We start from the raw sequence: 12,819 nt of genomic DNA, 5'->3' as shown, positions 1-12,819 counted from the left end.
GGTATGTGCTTGTAGCCCTAGCATTGGGAAGGCAGAGAAATGGGGATCTCTGGGACTCCCTAGCCAGCCAGCCTCGTCCACTCAGCAAACTTCAGGCCCGTGAGTGGCGGTTTCTTGATGAATCCAGGTAGACAGCTCCTGAAGAATGACAGGCAAGTCTGATGATTGTGCCTCCTTTCTGGACCATTTTCCTGCTACTGGGTTGCCTCTCCCATCGGTAATATGAGGGATATGCCTATATGCCTGGTCTTAGTCTAACTTGATTTGCCATGTTTGGTTGATGCCCCAGGGAGGCCTGCTTTACTGAAGGGAAAGGAGGAGGAGCGGATGTGGGGAGGAGGGACTGGGAGGAGAAGAGGAAGGGGAAACTTCAGGCAGGATGTAATGTATGAGAGAAGAATAAATAAAAAAGAAATAATTGGTGGTGGGGGAGGTGAGAGTCAGGTGTTAGCAAGGGTTGGCTTAGACCAGTGTGACCAGAAGATGTTTGTCATTATGAATGAAGTTCACTGGTGCATGATTTTCTTAGGCTCATCTTCATTCATTCATTAATTCATTCACTCATTCGTTTGTTTGATTTCCATTCGTGAAGCTGGCTAACTCTCACATCTCGATTAACCCATTTCTATTAATGTGTATTGCCACTTGACTGTGGCTTACCGACATGAGTCTAACTAGCATCCTTCTCGGGCAGGAGAATCATGGCGTCTGCCACACTTCCCTTCTTCCCAGTATTCTCTTCTGTATACCCCTCCCACCTAAGGACTGCTCTATCAAAAGGCCAAGGCAGTCTCTTTATTCAACCAATGAAAGCAATACAAATACAGAAGGACCTCCCACACCAGGTATGTATGTGTGCCAGGGTGTATATATGTGTAGCATTGCATACAGGTACCTGCGGAGGCCAGAGGAAGGAGTTGGAGCCTCTGGAACGGGAGTTACATAATCCAGTCATGGATGCATACCCTCTCCGCGTAGGAGGTCACGCAGGAACTGCCTCCTACCTATACTACAACAAAACCGAGCTGTGGTCCTATTGTTTATGTTCTACCGCGGCACCGCTTGTGCTAAAGTATATGCTGGCAAAAATCCAATAGCGTGATAGCCAGTTCTTGGATTTTCGGGGTTTTAGCAGCTGGTGGTAAATTACTGCCAACTTGAAACTGGCCTTGGTGGGAGAACTGGCAAATACTGCAAATCCAGGCTTCCTTCATGCCTCAACTCCCACCTCAGAGAGTCGCTTTTCCAAGACAGCACCCATGGATCAAATTTCTCTGATCCTGAGAGTCTCAGCCTGGAGTATTTCTCATCACAATAACTAAACTCAAGCCCTGACTCAAGGCACTGCTGTCTTTTCAATCCCTCTTGCTGTTATGTTACAAGTAACTGGATATTTGTGACCTACAATAAACATTATTTTCCTCCTGAGCTAGCACCTATCTTTTGTATTTTATAGCCTGGCTCAGTTCCTAGGAGGGGATCAATACATATTTGAACTGATTCCTTTATCTGGTCTCCTGTCCTCTGGAGATGACTCTAAAACTGATAGAAACTGAGGCCTAGGCAGCTGCCCTCTCCCGCCCACTCTGTACACATAGATATTTGTATTTACTTATATTTACTGATTTGGAGATGAACTTGAATTTAGGTTCTTTTCATTTGTGTTTTGAGTCAATGTCTCCCTGTGTAGCTCAGGCTGGCCTCATGTTCCAGGTCCTTCTGCCTCAGTCTCTCTAGAATGCTGTGATCATGACCCCTGACAAGAATTTGGGTTCCGAGTGACACCGATCCAAAGCATTTTAAGCACTTTGTACCCAGTTCTGTTAACTGGCATTGTTCAAAGGCTCATCTAGCTCGCTAGAGTCACTGCTGCTGGTGTTCAGATGGGCGTGGGCTTCTGACTTGGACTGGCAGTGTAGTGAAAGCTGGTTGGCTTGAAATCAAGCCTGGGGGGCGGGGAACCAGCTCACCCCAGTGTGCGGTGTAAGGCAAGCTGAGTATAGTTGGGAAGCTAGAGCCAAATGGAACAAATGCTTTGGGAGGTCGCCTGGGTTGACTGAAAACGTTTTTGTCATAAACATCTACCAGGAAAAAAATGACGAAAACTAAAATGTCTTTTCACTGCTTCTGACCGGTTAGGTTAAGACAGGGCCTCAGGGGCCCCAGCCCATCTCTCTGGAGAACCATGGAGGACGAGGGGCTGTTCCTCTGATTCTCATTTAGTGTTCACTGCAACAGTGGGGTAGATCACTGAGATTATGGTGTTCTGGGAGACGAGAGCAAGTATTAATGTCTGGACAAATTAAGAAGGGCAAGGAGTCTTTCCTAAAACAAAGCCGTTTGACAGTGTGAGCGGTGAGATTTTGTTAGTATCTTCTTAATTCAGGTTGTGTTTCTATTATCAGCTTCAGTTTTGATTTGGGGGATTTGGTGGTAAAGGAATGATCACCTTGAAGAAGGTCTAGTTACGTCCTTATCTTGAAACAGAAGCTCAAAAGAAAAGCTGTACAGGGAAATGAATGGATGGCTCCGTTGTTCCCTCCTTCATGGGGAATCCCTGTCCTGGGGGACATGTTGGCTCAGAGGTGAACCGTGCACTGCTATCAGCTGACTGCTTTTGGAGTTCAGAATTTCGGGCCCTTCCTCAGATCTGAATCAGACTCCGTGTTTTAATAAGATCCCCTGGGATTTATGTGTTTAACAAGCCTTATAAAGGCCTGATTGAGGAAACATTAATAACCATAGCAGTCACTGCGGAGGCCACCAGAAAGGTGTCAACAGCCGCAAAGTCTAGAATTTCCAAGATTGCTTGGTGCTTCTTTTCAGGGTTTTACCCTTGCTCCTCTTGTATCTGAAAAGTCGCAATATTGATCCTTGGGAATTTTCTGACCCGAACCTCTTAGATGGGGGTTAAAGTGGTCGCAGATCTCTACTTTTGGGCCATTGGCCGCTCCACAACTTCCGATGGTCTCTGTGCTCTGGCACCATTGTTCTGTGTACCGCTGCTGGCGATATTCCTCGCCTTGTGCCTCACCTCAGGGGACCCAGGGTACTGCTGCAGCCATATTGCTCCTGTATCAAGTGATCCCCCGGGGGCTAATGCGCGGGGTGTCAGATCTTCATGGAGGCCTTCTCCGACTCACTGATGTGTAAGGGTAGACAAAGGCGTGTGCTTAGTCTCGTCATCTGAGGAGAACAGTATTACTCATTCATGGAGAGGGACAAATGACAAAAAGCCAGACCTTTTATCCCAAGTTGACACAGAAGTCATGATCATACTGCCTTACTTCCCGGAACGTCAGGGTTACCAATGTACATGCCCATGCCAGACACTTTGCATTTTTAAGATAGGTTCTCCTGTAACCAAGGCTTGTCTCAAGCGCCTTCCACCACCAGGGATGGCCTTGATCTTCTGATCCACCTTACCTGTGTCTTACAAGCATTGAAATTACTGACATGTACCATGCCCTCTTCACTCCCTGAGCTAACATTTCTTCCTGTTGAACATTGGTGCAATGGTAGCTGAGATTTTAGTGTATAGAGGAAGAATTTGGTTGTGGTTATGGGAGCAACATGGCCTTGCTTTTGTGGGGTTTGTTTTGTTTCTTAGATACAAATAACTTGGGCTAACCCAGAGTTTGGGAGGTCCTGACAGGAGGTCAGAAGTTCAAGGTCAATCTTGGCTTCATAGGGAGTCTGAATTCAACCTGAACAACTTGGAACCCTGCCTCAACCAAACACCAAACTAACGGAGCAGCAAAACAACCTCTCCACACCCCAAATAAGACAAGCAGCAACTATCTCACACCGTTTACTTTTGTATGGGGAGAGAGAGACTTTTAATTATTAGTGTGTACAAATTACATAGAAAGATTTCCACTTAACTCTGCCCTTAAATTATTCATAAGAAGTGACAGTTGGGAAACCGACTGCACCCTGTCCCAGAAGTAAAAGGTCCCTGAGGGTTGTCTGGGAGATTTGGATGGTAATGTGATAAGGGCCTCATTGCACTGCTCCCCCTCCCCCCCCCAGTCCAAGCTGCCAGTAGCTGTGCCTGCCTCCCATCCCCACCGGCTTTGGCTCTGTTCAGAAGTCTTCACTTTGGCTCCCCACTACCCCCCAGGGTGACCAGGCCACCCACTCAGCAGCCCCATACTGTTCTCTATTGGCCTCTCCCCTTCTCTCTACCCTTCCTCCTTCGGAAGAGCAGATGAGGTACACATGGAAATTAGAAGTCACAGCTCTCGCTCGTTTGAGGGTGTAGAGGCCAAAAGAACTCACAGCACTTGAAACGAATCCCTGCTCTTGGCTGGCATTTTACGCAGATGGCAAGTGGAGTAATTTCACGCCTGATTGGTGGAGGGGCTTGTCTCCTTGTATATCCTGTCATGTTTAACAATTTTTATCAGATGGAAAACTTTGACTTGACTACTCTCGGTTTTCAGGATGCTGGTACAACACGCAAGGCTTCTCAGTGTATCTAATCTACCCGCTGACTTGGGTAGAAAGCAAATCTCTTCTAATTCATGGGCACTGACTCAGGAAGATGGTTCTAGAACTTTCCCTAACCACATAGTTCAGTTTTCATAGACAACTTTTAATTAATTTATTATTTAAATTATTCCTAAAATAATGCCTTTTCTTCTAATGTTGGTAGTAGTTATCGGTAAGTGACCCCAAAGGGCCAAGGCTTCATATAAAAGGGGCAGTCTGACACAGATCCATCCTAATGTCGTCATCCAGTCATTCTGACCCTTGGGCGGCAGTCCCACAAGTGAAGGACAAGGGGACTAGTGGGAGGCAGCTGTGACAAAGCCCTTGTATTAAAGCCACGCATTTCATTCTGCGAGGCCGCACAGGCTTCATCCTGCTAAACATGTAATTTCAGCAAGCTTGTTTATCTGCTCTCTCTGTGCTTGAAGCAGAGCCATGCCGCGTGGTAGGAGGGAGCGGGATTGGCACAGGGGATGGCAGCAGAAGTTGCAGTGTGACAGCCTGATGGCAGGAGGGGACAGGGGAAAACCCATCACAGTGAGGAGCGGGATCACATTTCCTCAGCAGGTCTGTTGACAAGATCTGAGAAGGGCATGTTCTCCATAGTTTTCCATGGGGGGTGGGGGGGAATGGTTGAATTATGACATTTTGAGATTTTTGAAGATGATTGAAGTTATTTGAGAAAACCGTCGATACTCTAAAGCTCATACTACTCCTCAGTAGCATTTTTATGAAGAGTACAGCATTTCCTAAGTGCACACCGGCTCCACAGCCCTGGCCTGAGAGCCCATTGGTTAAGGTGTGTGTCTGTGCAGTTGCTCAGTGAATGCAGTTTGAATGAACGTCGTAGCTGAGGCAGCCCACTTAGGCTCTTCTGGAGCCCATGTGGCACATGAAGAAAACTGAATCCTTCAAGGCTGACTAGAAGTGTCGCATTGGCCAAACAGCAAGTTTGGCCCAATAGTAAACTCACTTGAAGTATGTGGCTTTCTTTGTATTAGCAAATATGCAATCATGGAGGCCAGCGGTTCTCAACCTTCCCAATGCTGTGACCCTTGACTACAGTTCCTCATGTTCCGGAGACTGCACCCCCCACAACTCTAAAATTATTTAATGGCTACTTCATAATTGTAATTTTGTTACTGTTATGAATCATAATGTAAATATCTGATATGTGACCCCAAAGGGGTCGCAACCCACAGGTTAAGAACTGCTGATTTAGACCATAGCCTAGATAGTACATGGAGGATTGGTTCACCAGTTCTGTTGTGTGGTTTGGTGGAACAGTATCTCTAAATCCAGTTTCTTCGTTTACCTACATCTAGGATAAAGTTAATATAAGTGACTTTAAGAGCGAGTCTTGAGTCTTGGCTCTAAATAGGCCCATCATCATTCTTGGTGGCTTGAAGTGAGTTTTCTTCTTGCCCCTGCGTGAGGTTCTTGCTGGACGTGTGCAAGACTGGGGATGTGTGAGGAGCAGGCCCTGAGTGCTGGCTCAGGTGCACCGAGACTGTGCCCGTACTCGAAGAGGCCTGCAGAAGAGAACCCAGCTGTACCTCTGGTGCAGGGAACAGCAAGGGGTTTATCACAAAGCTTAGATAGCTGTACATTACAACCGTAAGATGTGGACAGCAAGTTGGAGAGATCTCTGCTCAATGTTTGGGGTCCACAGGTTCTTAGAGGGCAGGAGTCCCGCAAAACTCTATGATGCTGAACAGCACTGAGGGTGCATGCACTTTCCTATAGTGCTTTTAAAGATTCCTTATTTTATATCTTTTATTCTTTTCCCTTCTTGTTTTCCGGAGGCAGGATGTCATGCAGCTCGGGGCTGTCTTCTTTACATTTAGAGGATGACCTTGACCTCCTGGTCCTCTTGCCTCTACCTCTTCAGCACCAGGAGGATGGGTGTACACACCATCGCGTCTGACGGTGTCATTCATTGTCTTTGCACTGGTGATAATGGTCAGCATAGATAGATCATTGCAAACTAAGAGCTGAAGCAGACCCAGTACACCCGGTAGGGTGAACCTCTGACCCGGTGATATCTGCTATAACTCACTCCACATCCCTCACCCCTGCTCTGCCATGGCATGTGCTTGTATGCCTCAGTTTCCTTGTCTGTCACCTCAGGGGTTTAAGCTACAGGATCTCTTGAGAATCCTATTAGCTTTGAACTCTTGATCAGTGCCAACTGGGCTGTTTGGTCACTTGGCTTTTCAGTCCCAGTGTCTTCCTCTGGTATAGCACTAGAAGTGGCTGTCCTAGGGACACTCCGCGAACATCCTGGTCCTGGTTTGCCGGAAGAGAACCTCTTTTGTAGCCCTGGAGAATTGGAGTAGACTTTGTGGTGCAGAGTTTGCTTTTAGAACTTTTGGTTTGTTTTCCCAGACAGAGCTTCCCTGAGCATCCATGGCTGTCTTAGTACTTATTCTGTAGATCAGGCTGGCCTCAAACTCACAGATCCCTCTGCTTCTGCCTCAGTGCTTGGATCAAAGCAGGTGCTGCCTCTGGTGCCACCACCACCCGGCTGCTTTTAGAACTTTTAGTCGGTTTATTTTCAGCGAACTTGTTAGTGTTGATATGACTAATTCTCTGCTTGTTGCTGTCTGCCACACTCTTGAGCATCGCTCTGGGGCAGGGAATGCTGACGTTCAGGACCAAGGCATCACAGGGACCTAGGGGAGGGGTTATATACACTCCCGTGCATTGCAAGGTAGCTTCTAAGGCGCTTTGATTTAGCTTGCAACCAACCAATTGCTCTAGCATTGTTTTCAAATAGGTTTCTCTCTGATAGGGTGGCCATTGAAAGGTCCCCGGGGGGCCAGGCTGAAGAGGGGTGCTGTGCCCCACATTCTGCCTAGGGGTGGCAGGAGGGGAAGCAGGGACAGGTGTACGTGTGGCTGCTTCTCACCTTGGCTGGAAGCAGGAAGTGAAACCGCTTACCTTATCCTTGAGAATGGCATTCCTAACCCCCCACTAGGACGGCTGGCGGACTCCAAAAGGGCTTCTGGTGAGCACACCTTTTCAGACAAGTGGGCTCATTGATTGGCAATCCAGTTCTTTTTTGTGACCTGCAGGCAACTACCTTTGTCACAGGCTTGCATTCCCATTGCTTTGCAGGAGTTCAGAAGTTTGAGCTACCACTGAAGTGTGGTCTGTGGAGGGGCGGGGCTCTCCGTCGCCAATGAGGTGCCTTCAGTCCTGGGCAAGCCTATCATCTTTCGCAGGAGTGCTTACTCTGTAATCCAAGCAATAGCCACGCAGCCTGTTTTATTGTTTGTGGAGTCCTGCGGCTAGGAGCGCTTCCCAGACGGGAAGGAGGGCAAGTGGGCGGTTTATGATTCTGCCCTGTGCCGAGACGACAGAGCCGAACCCTTTGATTTCTCCCAAGTAACCTGTGTGGGTGAACTTTAAACTGGGGACCTGCTTGATTCTGGATCTTTTTCTGCCGGGTGGGGAGTTAGCTCCTCCACCAGAAGCTGGCTTTCTGCCTTCAAAAGGAAGGATGCCCTGGAGAGGCATAGGATTACATTTAGGGATGCTAGCCGAACAGCCAAGTGTCGGGGTACCTTGGCCCTTCTTTGCAAAGTCTTGGCAAGTGTGTCTTAAATGACCACGGCGTTTCTTTTTTAAAAGCCTGTACTTCTCTTTATTTATAATTTTTGCCTGTGGACCTCTCTCCAGAAATTGGTGCTGCAATGTGGCTAGAGTAAACCATTTTTTTAAAAAATATTTTTAATCTTTCATTTTCCTTTTTCTTTTAATTGGGCACACAGAAGCACAATGCCAGCCCGACTCTCAGCGTTGTCTGGATAAGTGGGAAGGGGCAGGCTCCTTTCAAGGACCCGGGCCAATTCGAAAAAGCCAGCTTTTTGTTTGTTGGGCTGCCCTTTGTCTCTGGAGGATTTTGATGCGAAAGAAGATGAAAAAGGAAGGCGCCTCAGGTTCCTTCAGACTCAAGGCAAACCCAGGCTCTCTCTCACGTGCTGTGAGTTGGATAAATTTCTCCTCCCTGTCCAGGCAGACAAAGAGGCTGTTTCGCAGTGACGGAGAGCTGTCTGTTTGTGGGCAGCAGGTGGAAGCAGATGATGAGAACTGGATATACAGAACCAGAAAAGGTGACTTGGTTTCTGCTGTTGTTATTTTAAATTTAAACATCTTTTAAAATTTTTCTTCTATAGACTTCTTTGTTCCTATCAATGATTTCTTGTCATCTCACCCCCCCCCCCCAATTAGAAGTTTCTTGTTTTTGTGTTTGAATTCAGAATTCGGCATCGTTTATTTGTTTACATGTCTAAAATAAAAACTCCCTCAATAAGATTCGGCTTGTGACTATAGCCTCTGGAGAAGGTTAAATGGCTGTTGTTTGCTGTGGGCGTTCTCCCTTCCCTCCCCAGTCTGTGTTGCCCTGTGACTTGGGTAGAGTGAGCAAAAAGACATTACTCCAGATGGGATCTTTTAGCCTGATGGTCCTGGATCAGTCATGAGCTCCTGTTCTGCAACTGCTTGGAGAAAACTTGGGGGTCTGTGGATGGTCTTTTGGCAGCTGTCTCCTGAGAAGATGCATGACTTGTGACTGAGTGCTTGAATTAGACAGGTGCTGAGTGTGATGTGGAGGGACACGGACACACAGGGGAGTCCCTTTCAGACCAATGTTACTGTCTGTTCTCGGGATTAGCATGTTAGGCACCACCCTTCCACCCCCTGGAAGGTAAGGAACACAGGGGGCATTGTGGTATTTCATAAAACCCCCTGTTTTCTGTATAGAATTCCTGACATCTGTCTATTAGGATACGGGCTGTAAGACCTGGATTGTTTCTCTCTGTGATGGTCTCTGCATTGGGTGTTGTCCAAAGTCCAGCAGGGAAGCACTCTGTGTGTTACAAAAGGAGCCTGGTCCAGACATTGCTGGGACTGTGTGGGACTTGTTTACTGTGTTCTCTCTCTGCCAAGAGAAACCTTGCTAGAACCTCTCAGGGACCCATTCTTGCCCCTCTTCTGGGAATTCAGACTGCAGAAATGTGCGTTAACTAACCTGGGCCCATGATCATTCTGAGTGCTCTGGGAATGAAACACAGCTCTTCTATAGGGACAGTGGTGTTAACCTGCTTCTGCCTGTCTGTTGAACTTGTCGGTGTCAGAGGAAGGACTGGTTACTATTCTTTAAGACGTCGGTTGCTTATTGCACTAAGGAGATGGTCATCAGTGGTCTCCCATCCTGAGCTTTCATACCCAAGTTTTGAGTCCACCCTGTGCAATCGCCAGTGTCGAAACAGGCATTTCTCTTCTGGCTGCAACTGTCTAGTTTAAGTCTGGGAGCTGCTTCTCTAAATCAGGAATAAGCTGTGGTTTGGTAAGTGGCTGGCCCATCGTGTTTGAAACAAACATGCTTGCAGGGTGGACCCCATAGGACTGTGGTTGCGAGGGAGTGCACTTTTGACTCCTCTGGTCTGTGCCAAAGTTGCTTCTCAGGACTTATTTTGCTTCAAACCAACCTGCCAAGTTTCTGTTGAAGACAGTGTACGTGTGAGCATGTGGCTTTAGTACTTCAGTGTCTGTGGTTCATCCAGATTGCATTAAAGGGAGAGAGAGAGAGAGAGAGAGGTGGAATTTGTATGCGTTGCGTTGATTTGGAAAGCGAAGCGAATACTGTACACTTGACTTGTAGAGTATAAAGAAGTCGTTGTGAAGAGCGGGGGCAAGTTCTGAAGGAAGGGAAGACTTGTATATTTCCAACACAAAACTCCGTGCCTTTTATCCCTTCATGTCACAGGGGGCACTGCCGCTTCCTCCGTCTAAACGGGGTCCACCACAGCGTGCGCATTTGTAGGTTCTTAGAAATAATTGGCCCAGAATAAATATTATCATTTGGACATATGGGGTGCAGGGAAGTCTGTTAAACGCTGTCTGTATATTACAAATCGTAGACTTACATTCTGTTTCCATATTTAGCTTGCAAAAGAAAATTGGCTCTCTTCCTTGACACACTGTCTCAGGGGCATGTACTAACAGTTGGGCTTTATTCCTCGTAATTCTTCCCCTTGCAGAGATGTAGAAGTGACATTTGTATACATTAGCAGATCAGAAGAGGAACCTTCTTTTTTTTTTTTTTTTTGGTTTTTCGAGACAGGGTTTCTCTGTGGCTTTGGAGCCTGTCCTGGATCTAGCTCTGTAGACCAGGTTGGTCTCGAACTCAGAGATCCGCCTGCCTCTGCCTCCCGAGTGCTGGGATTAAAGATGTGCGCCACCATTGCCCGGCTAAGAGGAACCATCTTTAAGGCAAATCAGGCAAGGCTTTGGGCTTTCTTCTGATGGGCATGACTATATAGCAGGGATTTCCAGTCACCGCAAAGGGTGCCCAGTGGCCGTGTTAAGATTGGGTTACATAGAAAAAAAAAGCACCTAAGACCTACTGGTCTGATGGGTGTGTGGGGCGTCTCCTGTATCTAACTCCTAGAATGTAAACAAGTCTTTGGATTCATATATGCTTTTGACAAACTTCCATCCTCCCCTCCCCCACTACCTTCAGTCCTGGCAGGCTGGTGGCCAGTGGTTACCCGGAAAGTCAACCTTCCTTGCATTCTGTGGGGTGTGGGGAGGCTGGTTCTGCCACTGCCTCTGCCTGCCCGCTCCCAGCTGCTTCAAGGCCAGACTGTTGTTCCTGCCTTCTGTCGCCAGGTAACATCCTACAGCACAGCCAACCTGTCGGATCCTTGGTGAATAGTAAGCTGTAGAACACGTCCATTCCTTTTGCAAAGTAGGCCTCGTCGTGGTGAATCTCCAGGCTGAGGAGTAACAGTTACAATGCCAGTGTTTACATGATTACTTTTGAGGGGAGTTTATTTATTTCCTCATATATTTCTTGAGACAGGGTCTTTCTACATAGCCTTGGCTGTTGTGAAACTCATTTTGTAGCCCGGGGTGGCCTCAAACTCACAGAGATCCGCCCGCTTCTGCTTCCTGAGTACTGGGATTAAAGATGGGCGTCACCACCGCCTGGCTTTACATGGTTGCTTTTGAAGATGACTATCAGGGTCTTAGCCTTTGATTTTGTTATTTACACCCCAGAAACTAAGGTAAAATGATCGCTTCAGATGTCCGCGGATTCTTTTCATAATGTTAGAGGTGACCAACAGGCATCTTCCTGCTCCATGACTTTCCCCTGTGTATCCGTGTATTGAATGTTGCCCGAAGTCGGACTGGAGAAAGAGCTCAGAGGTTAAGAGTCCCTGCTGCTCTTGCAAAGGGCCTGAATTCCATTCCCATGACCCAGGTCAGGTGGCTCACAACTGCCTGTCACTACAGCTCTAGAGCATCTGACACTTAGAGGCCATCTGCACTCTGCACTCACGTGCAGGTCTCTCCTTTGCCTAGAGATGTGTGATTGAACAGTAGAGACGCTACCAGAAGATTCAGATAAATAGGCTCAGAGCCATCACCAGCGAGCGAGCGCGTGGACTTATCTTGTCACAGCACATAAGGAGTTAGAATGCTCTCGTACTGACATTTGTGTTCAGGGAGCCGAGAGAGAGTGCTTAGCACGGTGATCAGTCCTTTTGTTCTCGCTGCGATGTGAGCCACTTCAGCAGACCCTGCTTCAACTTCATTAACTTTAGAGGCCAGAATGTGAAGCCTTGAGAGGCACTGACTCAGAAGAAAGTGGGGAGTGTGGTGGTACGGGGGCCTTGGGTGTAGCTTTCTTAGCTGTGATGGGGAGGAAGGCTGGTGGGAGGAACCTTGCTTACTGAGTTCTGGGGAGTGTATGCTTCTGTGGAAAAGCACAGGGAGGTGCCTGAGGGGCAATTAAAAAACCGTGGAAAAGTACAGTGTGAAGGTTAGAGAAGGCCCGCACAAGGGATTTTTGTCTGAGACCTTTCCGTGTTTTCTGTGTTCTTCTGGCTGTTAGCATGGAATTAACCAGCGTTTAATTTCTGATTCCTCACCACTGCCACTGAAGGTTCTCAAGGAAAGCTAATGACCCGTGTTCGTCCTATGCTTCCCCTTTCCTGCTCACTGCAATAGAATAAAAGAGGTGGGGTAACAATGGAGGCCATGGGGGTGTCTTCTCATTGGGCAGAGCACATTTCGCTTCACCCAGTTCTCTTTTGGATGGGTAGAGGCATGATTGATGACCCTGGAATTGACAGGTCTACCAATAGAGAGGGTAACCCTTGTTTTAAATAACGTCTGTATTTTTTCCCCTGTGGATTTTATCATCATCTGAACTTAGTGACATGACCAAATCTGACTTGTCTATATTTCAGTGTCTCCCCACCAACCAGCCTGTAACTTCAAACACGGGACTAGCGGTACAGAAGTGAGGTA

The 12,819-nt window shown here is 47.4% G+C and overlaps 1 protein-coding gene across 3 annotated transcripts in view; it reads left to right on the top strand.

Moving 5' to 3' along the window:
- Window positions 1–12,819, top strand: part of Nhsl1 (NHS like 1) — a 219,991-nt gene that overhangs the window by 77,554 nt on the left and 129,618 nt on the right. The window contains exon 1 of one of the 3 annotated variants that reach the window (XM_013351438.2): window positions 7,820–8,612. The exons of the other annotated variants lie outside the window; for them this stretch is intronic. Coding sequence (XP_013206892.2) covers window positions 8,405–8,612 — 208 coding nt within the window. The 5' untranslated portion in view covers window positions 7,820–8,404. Of the gene's footprint in view, window positions 1–7,819; window positions 8,613–12,819 lie in introns of those variants that run through there. 3 annotated transcript variants of the gene reach the window in all.

The sequence above is a fragment of the Microtus ochrogaster genome, linkage group LG4 (genome assembly GCF_000317375.1).
Source record: "Microtus ochrogaster isolate Prairie Vole_2 linkage group LG4, MicOch1.0, whole genome shotgun sequence".
Classification (NCBI taxonomy): Eukaryota; Metazoa; Chordata; class Mammalia; order Rodentia; family Cricetidae; genus Microtus; species Microtus ochrogaster.
This window is presented reverse-complemented; position numbering and strand designations above follow the sequence as displayed.